Source organism: Chanos chanos, chromosome 16, assembly GCF_902362185.1.
Source record: "Chanos chanos chromosome 16, fChaCha1.1, whole genome shotgun sequence".
NCBI lineage: Eukaryota > Metazoa > Chordata > Actinopteri > Gonorynchiformes > Chanidae > Chanos > Chanos chanos.
In genome coordinates, this window is record NC_044510.1 from 8,486,077 (window position 1) to 8,507,956 (window position 21,880).

General features: G+C 40.9%; 2 protein-coding genes across 2 annotated transcripts; both read right to left on the bottom strand.

The window, feature by feature from the left end:
• Window positions 1-587: 587 nt before the first annotated feature.
• Window positions 588-5,980, bottom strand: LOC115829501 (transmembrane protease serine 9-like). The gene is made up of 10 exons (XM_030793619.1): window positions 5,920-5,980; window positions 3,996-4,016; window positions 3,744-3,906; window positions 3,383-3,651; window positions 2,704-2,852; window positions 2,236-2,573; window positions 1,864-2,031; window positions 1,500-1,756; window positions 1,212-1,309; window positions 588-956 (listed from the first exon to the last, which is right to left on the bottom strand). The coding sequence occupies exons 1-10, from the start codon at window positions 5,978-5,980 to the stop codon at window positions 588-590; spliced, it is 1,893 nt and encodes a 630-aa protein (XP_030649479.1).
• A 2,213-nt stretch (window positions 5,981-8,193) lies between these two features.
• On the bottom strand, window positions 8,194-19,386 carry LOC115829784 (polyserase-2-like). Its single transcript, XM_030793947.1, has 11 exons — window positions 19,332-19,386; window positions 16,149-16,169; window positions 15,890-16,058; window positions 15,535-15,806; window positions 14,221-14,366; window positions 12,956-13,238; window positions 12,584-12,764; window positions 12,219-12,475; window positions 11,920-12,017; window positions 8,312-8,572; window positions 8,194-8,229 (listed from the first exon to the last, which is right to left on the bottom strand). Exons 1-11 carry the CDS (start codon window positions 19,384-19,386, stop codon window positions 8,194-8,196), a joined length of 1,779 nt encoding a protein of 592 aa, XP_030649807.1.
• Window positions 19,387-21,880: the final 2,494 nt, after the last annotated feature.

A 21,880-nucleotide genomic window follows, 5' to 3' on the forward strand; every position in this document is an offset into this window, starting at 1 on the left:
ATTGATAATGTCAGTGGAAAAAAAGCATTTATTGCACTGTATTTACACAACTGATTAGACTGATATAAGAACACTGTGAAGTGAAACAATACATAACGCATTAATGCCATTCCCATAAATGAAAAAAAAAACAAACTCAAAAAGCATTCTTTTCTTTTTCTTCCCCTTTATTCAGTACTTTTGCTCAAGAAAAATTAAATGACATGCAGAGACATCATGTGATAGAATAATAAAACACCAGCTCATTGACTCCACATGGCTAATAATTTAGACAGTTTACTACTCAGCTGAGACACAAAAGAGGAGGTCAAAGTAAGATCAGCACGAATGACTAGACTCATACAGGTGCATTTTCAGCAATGTTCATCAGTCATTCCACTAAACTGACCTTAAACATAAAGGCTGAAAAGTTCAAGTACAAAAAAGTTCATGTAATAAAAAATAAACATCTTGTCTCATCAACACAATTTCTAAAACATAATTTTACTTAGCACCAGATAAACAATAATTAAGAGCAGAAACAGAGATCAATACACTGTAAAATGATTAGATTTTGACAGTGAAGGAGCATTTTGTCATCCCAAACCTTAGAAAACGGTTTGGAGGAAAGGAGAAAGTGAGAGAAGGAAGAAGATAGTGAGAGAAAGGGGGAAAGATGTACCAGATGCTGAGCTAGTTGTTACAACTGTGGTCGCGGCTGTTGCGTTGGTGGTGCTGTTGGTGGTGTTGGTGGTGTTGGTGAATGGTGAAAGGAAGGTCCCAACAGTGGAACGCAGGAAGCTGCTGTAGCGAGAGGTTGATGTAAAGACCTGCATATCTGCACGAAGAGCAATGTCTGCGCGGCTTGTACTGCCACTGCTACTGCTGCTGTTTGAGGTGCTGTTAGTGACAGTCAAAACTGCAGCCTGGAACCATGCCAGACCCTGCTTACACATCAGAGGGCCCCCATCATCACCCTGAGAGACAAAGAGAGAGAGAGAAAGAGGTAGGGTGACAGAGAGAGAGAGAGAGAGAGGCATACGAACAGATGAGATGAGATCATGTTGACAAAACATGGAAAACTGCAAAGCAAAATTTGCAAAGGCAAAAATCGTCTTTGAGACAAAAATTTACATAAGTAGGGTTTGTTCCCTCAAACATTCTGACAGTAGTTAGACTTAGGAGATGAACAGACAAACACATTGACAAGTAAACATGTCTTGAGTAAATACCTGCTGTAAATTCACAGGAAGAGTGCAGATGCTGTCAGAAGAGGATGAATTCCCACAGCTGACCACGCTGGTCTGGTTCTCCTGGAGAGTTTGTGAGGCTGAGGAAGAAAGAAAACGAAAATCTTTGTGAGGAAGCAAAAATCAAATAAGGAGTCAACATTCAGGATAGTGCCAAGTGAAACTGCTGATTTCAATACACAATGACTATGCATGTGTGCAAGGACACACATGCACACGTGCACACGCACATACACGCACACACACACACACACTCACACACGTTCTTACCTCCTCCTTGTCCTGAGCCCCAGCCTGCAACCCAGCACCGTGTTCCTGCGGAGAAGGTCACATCTCCCAGGTTGACACAGATGGGCTGTATGTAGTCTGAGAATCTGGGTGTTCTGGCCAGCTCCAGAACAGCCACGTTGTTGCCTGTCAGGTTACTCAGTGTGATGTTGTTAACTGCAAGCATGTCTTCATTCGGGTTGGAACCATTTTGATTGAGACGTCCAAGGTACACGGTCCATTCTGAAGCATTGGTGGAGCTTGAAAATGGAAGACATTATCACATCAAGAAAACTTACACTCACCATCAGCTACCACAAAGCTTGACATTCTTATCATGAATTGACCGTCTTCATTCAGCTGGTACCTGGAGAAACAGTCAGCAGAGCTCAGGACGAACCGCTCGGCGACCAGTGTACCTCCACATACGTGTCTGCCTCCTTGGTGGAGACTGGCCAACCATGGCCACAAGCCTGCAGTTGCCAGAGAGCTGCTGCCCCCAACACGAGTGTTCTTAGGGGCTCTACCACAGACGTTAGCTGAAGACAGAGAGAGAGGGACAGAGAGAGAGAGAGAGAGAGATAGGATGAGCAGAAAGGAAAATAGGAGAGGGTTTGTGGCATGAGTTATAGAATAGAGGAAGAATGAATGTATGCCAGGTTCATTAACTAGTCATTCTCTGGAGACATTTGATGGGCACTTACGGGGTGTAGCGGTGGTAGTGGGAGCAGTAGGAGTAGTGGGAGTTGTAGGAGTAGTAGTATTGGTAGGAGTGGGAGTGGTGGCGTTATGGGGTGTAGCGGTGGTAGTGGGAGTCGTAGGAGTAGTGGTATTGGTAGGAGTGGGAGTGGTGACGTTGCAGCTCACAGACAGGTCACCATCAGTTCCAGTGGAGGTAAACGTGACAAAGCCAGGCTGGTCAGTGGTGATTTGAGAGTTGATCCAATCTTCGTACCTGGACACTCTGGCGTACACTCCAGGGAAGTTAGGTAGGGCACAGCCTTCCCCAAAGCTCACAACACCTGACTGGATCCAGCGAGAGCCCTGTTTGCTCACCATTGGTCCTCCTGAGTCTCCCTGAGCAGAATTGTGCAGAGTAGAACATGAATATCATTAAGTGGTGTAGGATGATCTTTGATCCCTAACAGTACCCCCACTACCCCCCATCCCATCCACACACAGGAGTACCCATAACAAAGAGACTCACCTGACAGGAATCCTTCCCTCCTGCTAATAATCCAGCGCAGATCATGTTGTCGGTAATCTGGTACCTACCACGATACAGACAGCTACATTTCCTGTTTCCCACTATTGGCACTTCCACCTCCTGCAAAGTCTGAGGTGAGGGAAGGGGGACTGAGGAGAGACAAAACCCGACAATCATCAAAACCTGAGTGTCTCTCCACAGTACAATATAATCCATCACAACTGAATACATAAGCTATTGAGCCACTTAACTGGCCCAATGAGAACACCATAAAAGTACCAGACAAGCCTGCAAATTCCAAGCTTCAGATTTAGTGGATGCCGAAAGTATAGATTTTTTTTTTTGTAAATATCTTTGGCTATTTTATATTACTGGACGTGTTTGGGTGCTCAGCCTCAGGTGTGGCGATTGTTCACATCTTTGTGTAAAAAAAAAAAAAAAAAAAAAAAAAAATGACAACGGAACTACAGAAGAATTAGCTGTCTACTGTTTGTGAATCTCCTATTTATAATCAGCTGTCAGTCTACCTCCGTTCTAATCAGACAGAGTAAAGCCTTGCATTTTGTCTGTAACGATAATAATCTTCATGTCAAAGTGCTCCAGCATCAATTTAGGTTGGTCTCACTTATGTCCCACCTATACAAGGTAAATTGTTGAATGTTGTCGCACACATTCTCACCATCTGTTGCATTGTCTCCCCAACCCGTGACCCAGCTGTCAGTGCCATTGTAGAAGGTGCTGTTTGATGCAGCCAGACAAACTGGTCTGATAAAGTCAGTGAAAGTTACAGATGCGCTGAGACGGAGCAGAGCAATGTCATTGTCAAAGGTGGTGCTGTTATAGTCAGGGTGACTGATGATCTGAGAGACTGCTCTGGACACCTCATTTGAGTTGGATCCCTCCTGAGTCTGACGACCCAAGTAGACGGTGACTTCTGAAGCTGAAACGCTGAGGAAGGGGAAAATAACAAGTTAAAGGTTGTTCATGGTCAGTATCATGCTACCGTTTTGTTACATTCAGAAATCTAGATGATTCAGTACCCTGGAACGCAATGAGCCGCTGACAGCACCCAGTCTTTGTTGATTAAGGAGCCACCACACAAATGGCCGCCAGATTTGTGCAAGCTGACCTGCCAGGGCCAGGCACCAGGAGGAGCATCCTGACCTCCCACTATCCTGGTGTTGAGGGGGGGCTGACCACACACTGATGGGAGGAAGAATATTTTTAGGCAGAGGTGGTCACACTGATAAAAAATCTTTGAAATTTCACCTGATGTAAACTCTGGGACTTACCATCTAACTGTGAGTGGGTACCTGAAAATCAGACAAACATCAGTGAGTGTCAGTATTGGAAGTACAATGTGCTTTTTAGTTTCAAATTAAGATTTGTAGTGCAACTTGTAGCTAAAAAACTTTATTGTTTTGTCAATATCTTCTTTTCTTTGAGGTCCTATTTTTTTATTTATATATATATATATATATATATATATATATATATATATATATATATATATATATATAAAATTTATAATGGTCCTAATATTTATTGTCTTACATCATAACAACCAGTGTTTATGTCTTTGTTTAAAATTTGATTCAAATCATTTACAAGAAGAAATTTGTGTTTATTTCAAAGTTATTGCTTTCAACGAATGTGTTTTTTTTGTGGTTCTTTTTTGTGGTTTTTTATAACAAATGTCTCAGTTAATGTTTTTGCTGTTTTGTTGTTGTTTTTTTATAAAGGTCAGAAGGTAGTGGAGTTCTGCCAGGCTAAACTCATCAAAAACCATACAGTCTTAAATGTTTGTCTGGATTTTATTTTATCCTTCTCTCTTCACAGTCCAGGCAATCCAGTGAAGCGATCTGGTGAAGCATAGAAACTTAACATTTCTAAATCACATACAGTTATAATGCACCACCATCCAATGCCTGTTATAGCTGTTTTTGTCCATTTGGCTTTTGAGCATATCGAGATGTTTTCTGTGTGTGTTTTTATTACTCATTGTTTGGAGAACATGATGGTATTTTAGACACTGAAAACATGTGTTTTCAGAGTTGCATTTCTGTTAAACATTAAATGTCAGGTGTTTTTTTTGGCATCATAGGGCTTAGGTTTAAACAGGAATTACCACAGTTGAAAGTAAAGATCAAGATGTATGACACCATCCACACACAGACACATATACCAGTGTGTCCTGTACCAGCTGTTAAAGGAGTTTTCTTGTCTTCACCATTTAATCTTGAAGATTTACAGATACACACATGTGTGCTAGATTCTTGGGACCCTCCATTCACTTCTGTTATAACAAAAGTACAGAATAACCCTAAACCGTCCCTGACCCTGACCCTGAATGAACCCTGCTGTTACCAATAACAACAATTTCTTTTATAAAAACACTTTTTTTTTCACCAGTGGGGATGATGACCTCAATTTGACACTTTCAGTAAAATGTTTAGTTAACAACAAGTTAGCACCCCCCCCCCCCCCCCACACACACATACACACTTCAACAATTTTCTTTTGGTAGCTTATTGCGAATCAGAAATGAACAGAAAGGAAAGCAAAATGCAAGGTGAAGTGGACTAGTCTTTTATGAACTCAAACAGAACTCCATTATTATTATTATTATTATTATTATTATTATTATTATTATTATTATTATTATTATTATTATTATAAATGTGTGTAGTGCGCTGAAAATTGCTACACAAGACAGTGTTGTGTTTGATCGCAAAATGAAACAAATTATATCTCTTTCATTAAACTTTTCCGGCTGCAACAATTGGCAAAGATAAAACCATTAACACAAAGCAACAACTTCCAATTCCGTGGAAGGGTTTAGCCTAATGGATGCACAAATAGTTTTAATAATGTTTTTTCTTCAGTTTTACTGGAACTGTATGTTTAAACTGGATAATGATGATTATGCAATATGTAATGGCTGGCGATACAGCCTCCTTGTTACTACCTGTTTGCAAAACCCAGTTTGTATTATTCTCTGTCCAAAACCACCTACACCGACAAAATTACTGAACAAGCTACCACGACGGAAGAGACAAAAAAAAAAAACAGTCAAAAACAAATTCTCCACACATACATGAACCAACAGTAAAAATGCCCCCCCCCCCAAAAAAAGACATACACTGACTTCTCCTCTCAAGCAAAGTGAATAAAGCAATAAGTTGCTATAAAAGTTATAAAAGGTCATAAACTCACCCTTAGCTAAGAGGGTCACCAGAGACACCATACACACTGCCTTGAACATCGCCATCATCATTCCTGACATCAAAGGCAATATTTTTTGACTCTCTCTTTAAATATCCCTCCAACCTAAGGCCCCTCCCTACACGTCCCCATTTCTACCCTTTGTAGACATACGTCAGACACAACAGACACATGCAGGATGCCCTCCCACATTCTTTCCTTATGACAAAAACCCCCCCCCCAAAAAAAAACTTGAATAGATCTATGACATCTCAGTTGCCATGTTGAAAAGATCCAGATCAGGGTAAAGTGGAACATTTCTTTGTTATCCTGTCAGTTGAACTGACACAACTAGAAACAGATCCGGATCAGTAAGAATCGCATTTTATTTGAATTACATTTGCGCAAATACTCAAAATGTTGCCCGTCTGCATTTCAGTCAAATCCTTGCCAACAGCGCGATGACACACGGCATAGCATTGTGATAAATATCGAATGAAGACACTGGTGCAGACAAGGGTATTTCCTGCTGCGTTTTTTACGCAAATAAATTGATTTTCATCTGATTTATGCAGAGTAAACCAAACACGCAGATCCTTTTCTTTATGATCTGTTTTGGTTTACTGCTTATGTATTTGGCGTATCAGAAACCAATTGACTGTCAGTCTGGGCATGTTCTACCATCTGTAGCTCATTCTGCCAATTACCACAATAGGTATAAAAAAGACTTTATATCAGTCATTTCTCTCTCTGAGGTATTGAGTCCACACATACCGAGCTTCCTCACACATTCTGATGCCTGCTGTGTTGTATTTCAGGTTACGAATCTGGCCTGGTTTATTGGAATTCTGATCTTTGTCTAGTGTTTTAGATTTGGCAACTGCCCTGTGGTTAAAATTATGGTTTCTACAAGTTCCTACCTGCTTATTGACTTCACTGTGGATTTGTGACTCAGGCTTATTTGCTGTCCCTCTAATGAACCGTACTCTCTGAATTATAGATCGTCGATTACCTTCATCACACTGTTGTTGTACCTATTGCTGTTCAGCTGATTACGAACTCTCCCAAAATTATTCTAGCACTAGAAATAAAGTTACTTTCATTACAGAGATTTAATGGTTAAAATAATGTGTGTGTGATTATGTTGTGACTCAGATTTTGGCTGCTGGCAGAATTATCTAGAGAACCAAGTTTGTAATGAAGATACGACACTGGAAATTCAAACGCATTGCTGTAAATTCTTACATCTCTTATGGTTCCTGTTATTAATGCCAGCACAAAATGGATTATAAATAATTCTGGCATTGCTATGATGGCAAAGACATTCATTCATCACACAGTATTTCTGTAAATTATTGTGCTAGAATGAGAACATATTATACTGAATCATTTTTATGAGTGAAGACAAATGTTTGTTCTTAATTTGTTTGATTCAGTACATTATGGGTTTATGAAGACACGGAGGGTAGTCACATGACAGAGTAACAGCCACTTAATCTCACGTGTCTCATAACTTTGGCAGTTCAGACACACAGGCACACGTGAGACACAAAAGACGAGGTCAACACAAGGTAAATGACTAGATTCATGCAGTTGCATCTACAGCAATGTTCATCGGTCATTCCACTAGCCTGACCTTAAAAATTAAAATGCTCAAGAACAAAAATGTAACAATTGTGAAAAATAAACATTTTAAACTTGAAACATTAAAACATGAAATATTAAACTTGAGACATCAACATGAGAGAATACATCACTTGACTAAGGACAAGTGATTACCTAAGGCATTACCTAAACTGTCTGTTAGAGTGCACACAATTGTTCATTCAGCAATATTTCCATGCAAGAGAAAAAAACACAACAAATTTATAAAAAAAAAAAAAACACAGAGGGAGTTTTTGAAAAACTCCACAAAGAAAGGACCCTGCCGCCCTGACCCTCTTGATGTGAGGTGACACTACCCACTGTGCCACCGTGCACCCTGGAAACGAATCAAAATATTACATTTGGCCAAATGCTATGAGGAAACATTTTCATTTTCTACAACCTTTCCTGAAGGTATGCTGTGTTTATTTAACGTATATAAACAGCTATTAATGGTCGGTCCCACACTCACTGGCACTCAACGCATCCCCGCATCGAAAAACTGCAAAACATGTTTGGTAACCTATGCTCCACTGTCAGTTCACAGTGAGGGAGTATTTTTCATTTTCTTACCTCTCTAAGACTGAACGGCATATTTACGAGAATAAAAAAAGTCAAAAGATAAAAGAAGCATAAAGTGTCTCAAACTTTGATCAAAGTTTTGGAGGAAGAAAGGGACTGAGAGAATGAGGAAGCAAGTAAGAGAGAGGGGAAGAGATGTTATAGATCCTGTGCCAGATGCCACAGTTGTTGGGGTGACTGCGGTGTTGGAGAGTGTGCTGTTAGAGGACGTGCTGTTGGAGGCTGTGGAGGGGAAGCTGCCGACAGTAGACTTCAAAAAACCGCTGAAGCGAGAAGTTCGGGTGAAGGCCTTGATACGTGGGGCATGAGGACCAACATCTGAGCGACTTGCACTGCTACTTCTACTGCTGCTCTTTGGGCTGCTGTTAGCGACAGACAAAAGTGCAGCCTGGAACCATGCCAACCCCTGTTTACACATCAAAGGGCCCCCATCATCACCCTAAGAGAGAGGGAGAGAGAGAGGGGGAGAGAACAAGAGTGTGGAATGGTGAAAAAACAACACACCGACATCATTAACACTTATGATTCTGCAGTTAAATACTCGTCAACCCAACATATATCAGCAGTAGGGTTCAATATGAGAGTAGACTGAAGCAAACAGCATGTAACTGAAGTGTCCTATGATGCTTGCAAATTCTAGATCACTGACATTCTTAAGCAGTGATGGTGTTGATACAGTTTGGTTCCTATGCAGTATGGTATTTCTTCATGCACGCATACTTTCAGTTTTCATGAGAAACCAATGAAACTGAGGTATGACCTGTTACCAGTGATTTGCATGACTCATACCAGTCATACGCATTCCAGATTTCATTTGGACCGTGGAGGCCACAGGGGCATTTGGGAATTCTGAAAAGCTGCTTCTAGATTACTAGTCATCAAATATGTACCCATGAATTCCCGAATCTGACACCATATTCTCATCAGCGTAACCCTCTAGCATAGCAGGTTGTTGGATGAGACAAGTTCCAGGGTCAACATCAGATTTATCACAAACTTGGACTTTGGCTGATTTAACACACCTATCAACAGTTCAACCACAACAGACATACAGTTAAACAGCCCGTGTGTACAGGATGGTTGTGGGCCTAAGAAGATTACATCTAGGAACAGTTGGTAGATTTTTGCCACATTTGTTGAACCTACAAGTTAAGCATATAATATGGATAAGCTGGGTCCAGAACAACAATCAACAGTTAGCAATTTTCAGACAATGACATCAACATTTCTAGGTGATGCCCAAAGAGATGTAAGCCATCTGTGGCAAAGAGGCATCTTGCTGCACCATTCACAGCATATTGAGAATCACAGGGTCTTGAACTGCCACAACAAAGCTGACACACCCCATCGTATGAGTTTCACAGTGAGGATGCCTTCCACTTCCACCAGGACAGTGAGGAGTATGTCCTCAGATGACCGTGTGGAATAAATTCTTCACAGGCCAGTTCTCAGGGCCAGGAGTACGTTGTCAGCACCTAAACTGTTAAATACGTTTAAGTGAGGCATCTTGTTGTCAAGCACTAAATGATGCTCATGACATCTCATAACATCTGTCAGCTTTCAAAATAAATGGCCCAAAGCAACCAGTACCATCACAGCAGAGGTGTGGACGATAGAAAAAAAGTCTACCATCCAACAGACCAAGTACTGAAGGAAACCCACAGTGGTGGATGTGGTAACAAGCGGGTCAGGCTCTAAAGCTAAAGAGACAAGTTGGCTGCTGGAAAGCACTGGTCTGCTGTTGCATGGAGTTGTAGCTTCCAAGTTCCACTGAATCTATTGTACCTACAGGGATAAGGTTGTAGCCACATTAAGTCTGTAGTGGAATTAGTCCAACATGGTCTGACTGACACGCAAGATGAAGAGTAACATCATCCCAACCCTGTTTGTCTGTTCACAACCTCTAGAGCAGGGGTCTCAAACTCCGGTCCTGGAGGGCCAGGGTCCTGCTGTTTTTCTTGTAGACCAACTAAATAGAATCTCTGATTGGTTGAAGAGAGTCCACACCTGTTTTCAAGGTGAAAATCAACAGGTAACTAAGAGGTGAAAACAAAAATCAGCAGGACCCCGGCCCTCCAGGACCGGAGTTTGACACCCCTGCTCTAGAGTAAGACTTTAGTCTTTAGGTGCTCACAGCCTTGCCCATGCAGAGTGACAGCTGCACAAGTAAGTAAGAGCATGTGCCACCCACAGACCTCACCAGGGCTCAGCCTTCTGTCAGCACGGCATGAGTGTGACCACTGATTGCTGAAGTATGCCGGTGCAGTTGGAAGTAGTGCTCCCAGAAGTGATGGCCCACAGCAAGGACGAGGGAGATGCTCTTGCTTTAAAGAGAAACCCTTGACAGATGAAAGATGGTCCTTAGGAGAATGGTCACCATCACCTGGGACAGACTAAGTCAACACAGACAAGAACCTGGACAGCTCTGGGTAAAGCAAAGTTCTCTTTCTCAGGTCTGAGTGAGCTGGCAGTGCTCCAGGCATTGGTTACTTTAGGGATTTTGTTTCTGGTTGAATCAGCTGGACTGTCGTCTTTGACTGGCAGTGTGCAGTCAAAGTAGGCAGGTCCACTGAGACATAGGGTGTGGTGGTGGCATAGCTGGCAACTCTAGAGAAGATCTAGTTAAGAAATGAGCTAGGAAAGTGCTCAGCTGAGTGAAAATGGAAAGTGTGGCAGTGATGCTTTCCAAAGGAGCTGATGCTGTCATGGCATTTGGCCAAAACAAAGCCTGACTTACCGGTAACGACTTACCGGTAACGACATTGTCTTGCTTACGCGGCACACACTTGTGCCAGATTTTGTTGTGGTGGTAGGGAATTCTGAACAAACGCTCACACCCATTCACACCTTCATTGCTCATTGCAATACTACATCTGTGGAAAACAACAAATATCTAAATATGCACAGTGATTCACTCAATGAATCATTCAGCTAAATTGTGTTCTCTGGTAACTTAGATTAGAGTTCTTGAGCTTACCATAGTTATATCCAGCACATGCTACATGGGTGCACCAGCCTCATTTCTGCCTTGCTCAGTGTCTATGCTTTATTTAGATCACTGCATTGGCTAATGTATTAGGTAAATTTACAGTTACTTTGTTACTATAGCTAATACTAATACTAATGCTAATGCTAATACTAATAGCTACATTTACTAGTACTTGAGTGACTGTAGTAGAACTCCTGGGTGTTGATGTGCAGTCACCAAAATTCAAAAAAAAAAAAAAAAAAAAATCACTCGTCTCTATCCTGTGATTGGCAGTGAAAGAAGATGACAGACTGGATTTTTTGTTGACAGTTTGTGAGAAAGACTGTTAGATAAAACCATATAAAAATATAAATCAACAAGGATCCTATTGCCTTTTTCATTATTTATTTACACAGTCAAGATACTTTAAAAGTTCCGCTTGAGTAGTTTTCTCATGGGTTACCTTAACCTTTACTTGAGTAATTTTTCAGAGAGGTATCTTTACTTTTACTCAAGTATGGCTGCTGGGTACTTTATACAGCACAAAAGAATGAGATTTTTGCAGTGTTGAGGAAGTTATTCAGTTACATGAAGCATTAGATTTGAACAGTTACAGGGAAAAGGGAGGCGGAGAGATGGAGCAAGAGAGCAGCGTAGACGACTGCGATTAAACATGGCAAAAGTGCTACACATTATGTGGGTAAATCCTAAAGAGTTACTTCTTATATTTGTCCTTGCATTCTGATATTTGAAAAGTTACAGTGAAGAAATAAAAGACAAACAGAATGACACAATGAGGCAATCTCTTGAGGAAATACCTGCTGTAAATCCACAAAACCAGTGCAAATATTCTCAACCGAGTTAGAATCCCCACAATCCACTAAACTGGTCTGGATTTCCTGAAGAGTTCGTTCAGCTGAGGAATTGAAATAATGAAAAAATGAAAAGTGAGAGAGTACTTGGACTGAAAAGGCATAGAAAATTGCTCATTATTGTTACCAAGATCTGTGTTGATATCTAATACCTGATATGTGTACAGTAATAGGTGTACAATAAAAGTGTGATATCTGCTTGCATGCAATCACACACACACTCTCACACACATGAACATTCTTACCTCCTCCTTGTCCTGAACCCCAGCCCACAATCCAGCACTGTGTTCCTGTGGAGAAGGTCTCTGTTCCCAGGTCCACACAGATGGGCTGTATGAAGTCTGAGAGTGTGGGTTTGCTGGCCAGCTCCAGAACAGCCACGTTGTTGCCTGTCAGGTTACTCAGTGTGATGCTGTTGACCCTCAGAGAGACCTCGTTAGGGTTGGAACCATTTTGATTGAGACGGCCGAGGAACACGGTCCATTCTGAAGCATTGGTGGAGCTGGCAAAAGGGAGGAAATGGTCACATTTAGAAAATTCATAGTCATTACCAGCTGCCACTGGCTTAGATTTTTCAGTTACATATTTGATCTTTTCATTCAGTTGGTACCTGGAGAAACAGTCAGCAGAGCTCAGGACGAACTGTTCAGTGATCAGTGTACCTCCACATACGTGTCTGCCTCCTCGGTGCAGACTGGCCATCCATGGCCATAAGCCTCCAGTCGCCAGAGAACTGCTGCCCCCAACACGAAGAGTGTTCCGAGAGGCACTGCCACAAACCACATCTTGAACTAATGAGGGGCAGGGGGACATATTGGTAAAATGAAATATTAGTAAAATGAACTGAAGAATGGTCAGAAAGAGAGAATGAACAGAAAGGAAAAACATGAAAGTGAGTTGGTGTCAGTGTGGAGAAGAAACATGGGAGAATGAACACATACAGAAGTTTAACTGATTATGCTCGGGGGGATGTTTGATGGGCCCTTACAGATTTCAGTGGTGGAAGTGGTTCTGGGGGAAGTGGTGGTAACAGGAATCAGGCCAGTGCAGCTCACACTCAAATCCCCGTCAGTGCCACTGGAGGTAAACGTGACAAAGCCGGGCTGGTCAGTGGTGATCTGAGAGTTGATCCAGTCTTGGTACTGGGACACTCTGGCGTACACTCCAGGAAAGTTAGCTTGGGCACAGCCTCTCCCAAAGCTCACAACGCCTGATTGGATCCAACGAGAGCCCTGTTTACTCACCATTGGTCCTCCTGAGTCTCCCTGAGCATAAATGTAGAGAGTTGTAAAGATAGTAGGATTGTCTGGACCATGGGTGCCAAAACCCTGTGCTGGTGAGGCTGTGCCCAAGCTAACTTTCCTGGCCTTTTTCTTGTGAACCAACTGCATGTGGTTGGCTCTCCAGGACTGGATTTTGACACCCTTGGTCTAGAATGATCTTTGAGCCCTGACAGCATTCACTTAACACTAGCTCTGACATGACCCATAACTCCACTGCTGCCATCTACTGTCAGGGATCAGGTCCCTGAATGGGAATTGAACCTGGTTTGTGGTGGTGAGACCACCGAATCCTAACCAGACCCATAGCACCTGGAATGAGCAGAGCAAAGTGGACAAGATTACAAAGACCTTACCGGAGCAAGATGCCGGAATAACCCAGCAAAAGATTTTTTCTTGAAATCATGGCTGAGAAAAAAAACTTTAGCAGAAGTTTTGGCTCAAGTCCAAAACACAGAGGTTGTAGTCAAAATCCAAAATTCAGGCCAACAAGTCTAACACACAAGATACAAGAGTAAAAAAAAAGAAAGAAAAGAAAAGCAAGCACTTACTAGCAAGGACTCCAAGACTGGGCAACAGAAAACAACAAAGACAAGACTTAAATACACAAAATAATCAAGGAACAGGTACAGCTAAGTACATGACAGACAGGTTCAGCTTTTGAGGCCCTCTGGTGGGCTATGTCTCCCTCTGGTGGCCCATAGAGGAACCTGCTAAAAACCTCACATCTGACATCAGCCTCACAATTTACTTTCATTTGGAATGATTGTTGCACACAATTTTCCTGAGCTCATGCACTGCAAAGCACTGCATCAATGCAACAGTACATTAAATTATTAATTTAATTTATTTTAAATGAATTTATTATTAATGTCCTCTTTTTTAAAATAAACTCAGAGTTTTTTGTGGAATAATTGGACATTAGTAAATCTAGCACATAGGGAGATACTGTTTCAGAAGAATTCACCTGACAGGAATCCTTCCCTCCTGCTAATAATCCAGCACAGATCATGTTGTTTTTGATTCTGCCGACACCATAGAGACAGTTACACTGTCTGTTTCCCACCACTGGCACTTCCACTTCCTGTAAAGTCTGAGGTGAGGGAAGGGAGACTGAGGGAGAAACAGATCAAACACATAAAAGTCAAACAATATAATCTATAACGATTGTAGCTACACTGAGAAATCATATCACCTTTTCTTTGGCCGATAAAATTATAACAGTTGTGGAGATTTAAGCGTGTAATTTCTTTAATCTAAACGTAGCCAGTCAGCTGAGTATTTACTTATTCAAAATATAGATAAGACATCTCATAAGCATATTCAATGAGCCAATTCAGTGATTTTGGAGATCGTTATAGATTATATTGTTTGTTCAGGATCATGATCCACAATGTTTATCGCAATTTTCTTTGTACACTTCACTGTGCAGTACAACCAAGCTGAAAATGATGTTGTATTCCATTAGAACTGTTTTAAGAAAATCTACCCTTACAAGAAAACATTGCTCGTAACATTAAGGTATTTGAAATACGAGTAAATGAATAACTGAAAGACTGCCTGTTTCCAGATGAAAATTCAACAGTGCAGGCTTGGTGTATCTGAAGTCCATAACAACGAAACAACCAAAGAGTGAATGCAGGAGATAGTGAAACAGAAAGCTGTCAGCCAAGTTTGTCATTACCTCATCTCTACCCATAGTCTTTCATATGTACATTACTATGCAAAGTAATTGGGAAGTTTTATACAATCAGTGCTATGTACATAAAACCTGACATTTCTCCAGAATGAGAATTTGTTCAAGAAGAAACAAAGATCTTAAAGGGCAAGATCACTCTCTTAGACGGCTGGGAAAACAAAGATCTTAAAGGGCAAGATCACTCTCTTAGACGGCTGGGAAAACAAAGATCTTAAAGGGCAAGATCACTCTCTTAGACGGCTGGGAAAACAAAGATTTTAAAGGGCAAGATCACTCTCTTGGACAGCTGGGCTCAGATTGTTCATTGATCACACACAGCTTTTTGTTCAGTTTTTATTTTTTACCTTTGGTATTTTTCATTAAGAGTTACTCGTATTCCATAAGGATCTAAAATGCACTGAAAAAACACATTAACAATGATTAAAACAGGCCCATATGTCAACAAGGGCAGACTTACCCTCTGAACTTTTTTCAGTGCATTTTAATAATGGCAGATATGATGACTGTCACAAATAAAATAAAACTAAAAGTTTTTCCAGGGTCTGACATGACTCAGTTATGTATCGTCTCATGGGTTCTTACCACCGGAGGCAGTGTTTCCCCAACCCGTGACCCAGCTGTCAGTGCCACTGTGGAAGACACTGTCTGCTGCAGCCAGGCAGACTGGTCTGATGAAGTCGGTAAAAGTTACAGATGAGGAGAGACACAGCAGAGAAACGTCATTGTTAAAGGTGACAGAGTTATAGTCAGGGTGAATGATGATCTGTGAGACAGATCGGAACACCTCGTTTGAGTTGTTTCCCTTTTGTCTCTGCCGGCCCAGGTAGACGGTCACGTCCAAGGCGTTTAAAGAACTGCAAACAACAAGTTTGAGGATGTTAATGGTTAAGAGCATGCTGCTGCAAGATGACATTCAGCAACCAGGATTGTACAGCACCTCAGAAAGCAATGAGCCGCTGACAGCACCCAGTCTTTGTTGATTAAGGAGCCGCCACAGAAATGGCCGTCAGATCTGTGTAAGCTGACCTGCCAGGGCCAGGCACCAGGAGGGGCGTCCTGACCCCCCACAATCTTGGTGTTGAGGGGGGGCTGACCACACACTGATAAGAGGCGGGGAGGAAGAATATTTTAGGATGTGGAACACATATCGTTGTAAACTTTTTGAAATGCCACTTGATATAAATTGTAGGACTTACCATCAGACTGGAAGTGGGCACCTAAAAACACAAATTGCGGTTCTGTGTAAATTTCAGATTGAAACATTGACTTAAAATATTTTAACGTTAACAAAAGCAAGGGCTTTAAGAAACAATGTAAAAGTACTTCTTTACTGCACTTAAGTAGCATATTGGTAGATGTGCACTCTGACTATTGACATCAGCAATTTTAACTCTCTACCTGACTATATATATACATACATATAAATATATATATATACAGAAATTATATAAGTTTTACTCCAGTACATTTATATATTGACAACTGTTGTTACTCGTCTATTTTGCATGATCAGTCGTAAGCTTTTTTCCCCCTTATTTTTGCATTATCTAGTAGTAGCGGGAATGGAAACGACACTTCCTGTAAGGTATGTCAAGCATTTGTGAGGCATTTCAAGCTGCCGGAGAACCTAACCTATGTGGAGGTACACAAACAGGTGCAAGATCACGTGCACAGGCAGTCCCCGGGTCACGAACGAAATCCATTCCCAAAGCCTGTCTTTAAGCCGAATTTGTAGGTAAGTAAGAGCAGGTACATGCAGAGTGTTAATGGCAATGTGATCCAACTTGAAATGGCGGATGGTGTTCTCCTTACTCACGCTGATGAGCCGCTGAAGCCGCACAGTGTTTTCATGAGAGTCACAAAGTAGTGTGTGCGTTCGTTATTACGAACCATTGTATTTAAGTCACATTTTTTAATATATTAAGCTTTATTGCAGTCTGCTCGTAAGTACGAGTGGTCCGTAAATCGTAACTCGGCGACTGCCTGTACTCAAAGACTTTAACTCAAGTTATTTTTGGGTGAATGGGTGAAATACACTTTTATCAGAACCCTTGTTTTGTGATTGTATCTTTACTTTAACTTATCTAATGTGAACAAGTCTTCATCTAATGTCAACTAGTTCCAAAACTCACATGACTTTTTAAGGCGTCCTTCATTTTAACAGCCTCTTTTAATCAGTGCACCTCACATAATCCGGTTGTCATTCAAAACAGCCGTATTCGATACTTGTTCCCCTGCGGCGTTCGTGTTTCCTTCTACGTAAAGGCTCTGGCACTCCTCTTTATGAGAGAGAAAATTGTGACAAGAACAGGTTGTAAACCCTAGAGGCATGACCCAAAAATCATGCTCGAAAGCAGTTGCATTATCTATAGGTGGGTGATTCTTCAACTATAGTCATTTTTTGTGTCTCTGGAAGACATAAGAAAAACAAAAAAGCATTTCTACATTTTTATTTTGTCACACGACTTCACACCAAGAGGAACGTCTGAAAAATAAATAATAACTAAGTCATTAATTTTACTATATAAGAAGAGGCCTTTTATGTATGATTTTTACTACATTGCCTTTGTCCCTATGCTGGACCTTGGGCCTTCAACGCTGCTTTATTTTGAATTTAATATTGAAATAATGTGGAGTTCAAATTCAAATTAGACATTAATTTCTATTTTACTGAAATATATCATGTATTGTAGTATTTCTTCACATTTTCTTGTATTTTCTATAAAAAGAATACGTATCCCTTGGGTTCACTGTCATTTCCACCACGCTCTACAAAATAGAATTCTGGGATCTTAGGGTTTGTATATGTGGTAACCATAGTAACAGCCACTCAACAGGGGAACCCATGGTTGGAGAAAAGAGTGACCTCCATAGGGGGTAATAAAAAGTGGAAAAATCAAGGTAAATATGAGTTAAATTGAGAATATGTTTATTGGGGGTGTCATTTCCAAACACCTCATATTTCATATGAATGTAAAAACAACTGGACCAATTTCATTTAATATTGTGTATTTTGTGTAGATTTAATGCTAACTCTAAAACTGACATTAGCAGGCTAAGATATCATGAGATTTTAATAGAATTATGACAAAATGTCATTTCCACAACAGGAAATAATGATTTCCTCTTAATATTAGAGTGAATGTGTATGTATGTGTGTGTGCGTGTGTGTATATATATATATATATATATATATATATATAATATATGTGTGTGTGTGTATATATACACACACACACACACATATATATATATGTATGTATGTATGTATAGGTATATGTATATGTGTGTGTGTGTGTGTGTGTGTGTATGTATGCATTGCTATGGTTCACCCAACCCGCTTTCTGTAATACCCCCCAGGTGAAGGGGATTCCGATGTGAACAAACCAAAGAGTGTTTCCAAAAGACAATGTAATTGCGATTTAACCCTTTTCCAGTTCTTGTTTGGTGACAGTCTTGACATTGTTCAACTTCTTAGCCTACAACTGCGTAGGCTCCTTTTTGTTGCAAAGACTTCGGGTGCAGAAGTTGTTTTTGACCTAAAACATAAGCGACAGCAGACCACAACCCAGGAGCGTAACGAGCCAACACCGGGCCCTCAGTGCAGGATGGTCAAGGCGGGTCCCCAGCCCATCTCACTTAAACAGAATGCGTGGCGAGGTAATGTCAATAGCGAACGGGAGAAGTATTTTGAAGCGCGCAGCTTTAAAATAACCGGCAAAAGCGAAGTGCATTGCGCAGTTGACGTCACAATCATATTATTAGGCCACTAGTAGGCCTAATAGGCAACAGACAAGCGTACATTATAGGAGAGGAGAGAAAATAGATAAGTAGCCCACGCTCACGGGCCCTTAATTGTCGCGGGCCCCAGTGCAACCGCATTACCTGCTTACTGCTAGTTACGGCCCTACGTATTGCAACCGTATTGTTATTTTTGACTAGGCTGTCCGACTTTGGTAGTTACATGTAACGACAACCGCTCCATTCGCTGCACGATAACATCGGCTACATTAGATGCACGATAACATAAGGCAGCTCAGTATGGTTTAGGTCTCAACGTGTTTGGCGTCTGACAGTTTGCACGATTCATATAACATGAAAGGATTTCCGATTTACGATGGAGTAAGGACAAGGACAACAGCACTATTTTATATCACATGAAACGCACATTTCCAGTTTTTTTTATGTATCTAATGCTGCCCTCCTGTCCATCATAGTTGTCAAATATTGCACAATTGTGTAAAATGTTATGGCACTAAAACGGAACATTTTTGGAGAAGCTGTTACAAAAACAGAGATTAAGAAATTGTCTATGTTTAAAAGGTGAGTTATAATGACGTTTCAACGTGAAATGTTTAATTTAGTATGAATTAACTTACCCTTGGCAAACAAGGTTACCAGAACCACCACGCGCACTGCCCTGAAGAAAGCCATCCTCGTGATTATTCTAGACGGGCTGTTTATCTCTGTCTGTCTCTGTACAACTTCAGAACAGAATATCTCACACGCTTATGGATTTTTTTCTAAATATGCAAATTGTCTGGCGAGAACTTACCCAACCTGAATAGTGAATGTTGCATTATTACTTGGCACGCGGCCATGAAAGGCACTCGGCGACTGTTAAGTATTCTAGGTTTCTTGAGACCCCCCGACCTAATTTTAACGAGTGTGGGGAGGGGAGTCATAGCCCCCAACCCGCACCCGCGATATTTACAAAGACTCATTTTTGAAGGTACTTTCCAAAGACCTAAGCACCCGAGGCCGTAGGTTTGTGAAATGTCAAACTTGGCCCTGGACGTAGCCCTAGGGGTGTAGTACTCCAGCCGCACTGAGTTTATGGACATCTGCTAGAATTTTGGAGTTACTTGGATCAAAAGCTTACCTGTGTCATAAAAATTATACTATCTTATAGCTCCCACGGCTCTAACTCTGAAACGGTAACCGCTATCTACACCAAATTCGCTAGGTTTGCGCTTTATGTGTAAGCGATCATGGCATAAAGTTTACAGATGTCGGAGGCGAAGCCCCTGCCCATAAAAAATTTAATATAATAGAATATCAAATTATAATGGGAGTCACTGGGAATGCCTACCCTAGTGGAAATTCCCGTTGAAAAACCAGTAGCCAGTCTATTGGGATGAACTGGTCTCTATTGGCCTGTACTGGTTTCAATTGGTTCCAACTGGGTTTTCAGATTCTATTGGTTTGCCCAGGTAAGAATACCAGTTGAAACCATTTAAAACCCGTTCAGACCAATAGAGCCATGGGCAGTGGCTGCTCCACCAGTTCAACCCAGTTGAAACCAATAGGATGTAACTGGTGTTGTCTGCTATTCATTTCAACTGGAATCAATTGGTCTCAACTGGCCTAACAAACCCAATACCTATATATAGTACTGGAAAATCTGCTGCTGGAGTGCATACCATACCCCTTTGTGGAGCAGATATCCAGAAGCGGACAGCTAAACATGGCGGGATAGCCGACCACCTGTAGGAATCAAAGTTTCTTTGGCTACGATTCTCAACTTCTGTCTACAACTGAGACTCTTACTTAATTAAAGTGCATGGTCTTTATAAACGAGTACATTTTTCTCCTGAAATTAGGTCGCGTAGCAAGTTTTATACTAACAGCACATTACTATACATACATTAAGTATGTGTCTCTACCGTATGAACAGAAACTGTTTCTTTGCATAACAAGATACTATAAATCCCTTCACGTTTTCGTTGTTCAGTTATTTCAAACACGCGCGTATGTAATGGTTTATTTTGTTACTGATAGTCATGTCACAGTTAGTTGAAATAAAGCTTCGTTTTTAGATGATGCGTAAGATAACAAGATTCCATAATTATCGCTTTCATTATTAAGCCATCTTAATCGGCGATTTTCCATCAATGCCACAAATTTGTATGCAATGCATTAGCTATGTAGGCTATACTGACATAGTTACATCGTTATTAGTTCAAACAGAACTTGGTTTAAATTCGAGATCCCAATTTATCTCAAATGCTTGTTTGCAATACACAAAAGATTGAGAACACGAGGATAAAGCGCTGCAGAGATAGTTTCACAAATTGTTGTCAAACAAAGAATATTATGAGTGTAATAGCGTTATGATTGTTGTTGGCAGGAAGATGGTTGATGGGACATATGAATAATGTGATTGTTGAAAATAGTAAAAGAAGGTGCAAAGCTTGTCATTGAAGTGTCGTACAACTGCATTTCGTTGTGTTCTAAGTGTTGAAGGTTGTTCTATTCTAAGTACTCAAGGGTTGCTGGTGTGGAGACTTCATACATGTGTGTTGCGGTTTCGTTGTTCAGTCATTTTAAACAGCAGTTTTCAATGACACGCGTGCGTATGTAATGTGCTACTCTGACACTGATAGTCTAGTCATGTCACCATTAGCTGAGATAAAGTTTTTAAATGCTGCGAAAAATAACAAGATACCAGAAACAATTCCATTGTCGCTTTTAACGCATCGGTGAGGACGCAACGCGATACACATTTAATTTAATATGTTTGAGTAACTTTGCATGCTGGGAAGCATTGAGGTAGCTCGCGACCTCTGGTTTAGTTAGTCGAATTTATGAGACCATTGCAAGAAGTACCACGCCATTCTCTGTCCTGCTTATAATTGCTTTTATTTGATTACAAGTGACAGTAGCAGAAAACAGTTAGTTGTGTTGTTCGGTTGTTTATACACGTTCAAGCAGAGAAAACGAGTTGCATAATGTGTTTATTAGAAAAACCGTTTTATATTTGGCCACGATGGCTTAGTGTGCGCGAGTGGATAAATGAGAGGCAGATATCGCACCTGAACTTGCACCCGTATCAATGTTGATCTAGGTCTCATTTAGTTACTCGAATTTAGGAAACCACTGCAAGAAGTACCACGCCATTCTCTGTCCCCTTCATAACTGCTTTTAT

Coding starts and splice junctions, on each gene's coding strand:
- LOC115829501 (XM_030793619.1), bottom strand. CDS start 5,980: ATGATGATGGCGATGTTCAAGGCAGTGTGTATGGTGTCTCTGGTGACC. Junction 2,853..3,382: donor GGGAGACAATGCAACAGATG/GTGAGAATGTGT, acceptor GTCTCTCCTCAG/TCCCCCTTCCCTCACCTCAG. Junction 2,032..2,235: donor ACTACTCCTACAACTCCCAC/TACTCCTACTGC, acceptor GTCTTCAGCTAA/CGTCTGTGGTAGAGCCCCTA.
- LOC115829784 (XM_030793947.1), bottom strand. CDS start 19,386: ATGGCTTTCTTCAGGGCAGTGCGCGTGGTGGTTCTGGTAACCTTGTTT. Junction 16,170..19,331: donor GGTAACCTTGTTTGCCAAGG/GTAAGTTAATTC, acceptor TTGTGTTTTTAG/GTGCCCACTTCCAGTCTGAT. Junction 12,018..12,218: donor GGGTTCAGGACAAGGAGGAG/GTAAGAATGTTC, acceptor TCAATTCCTCAG/CTGAACGAACTCTTCAGGAA.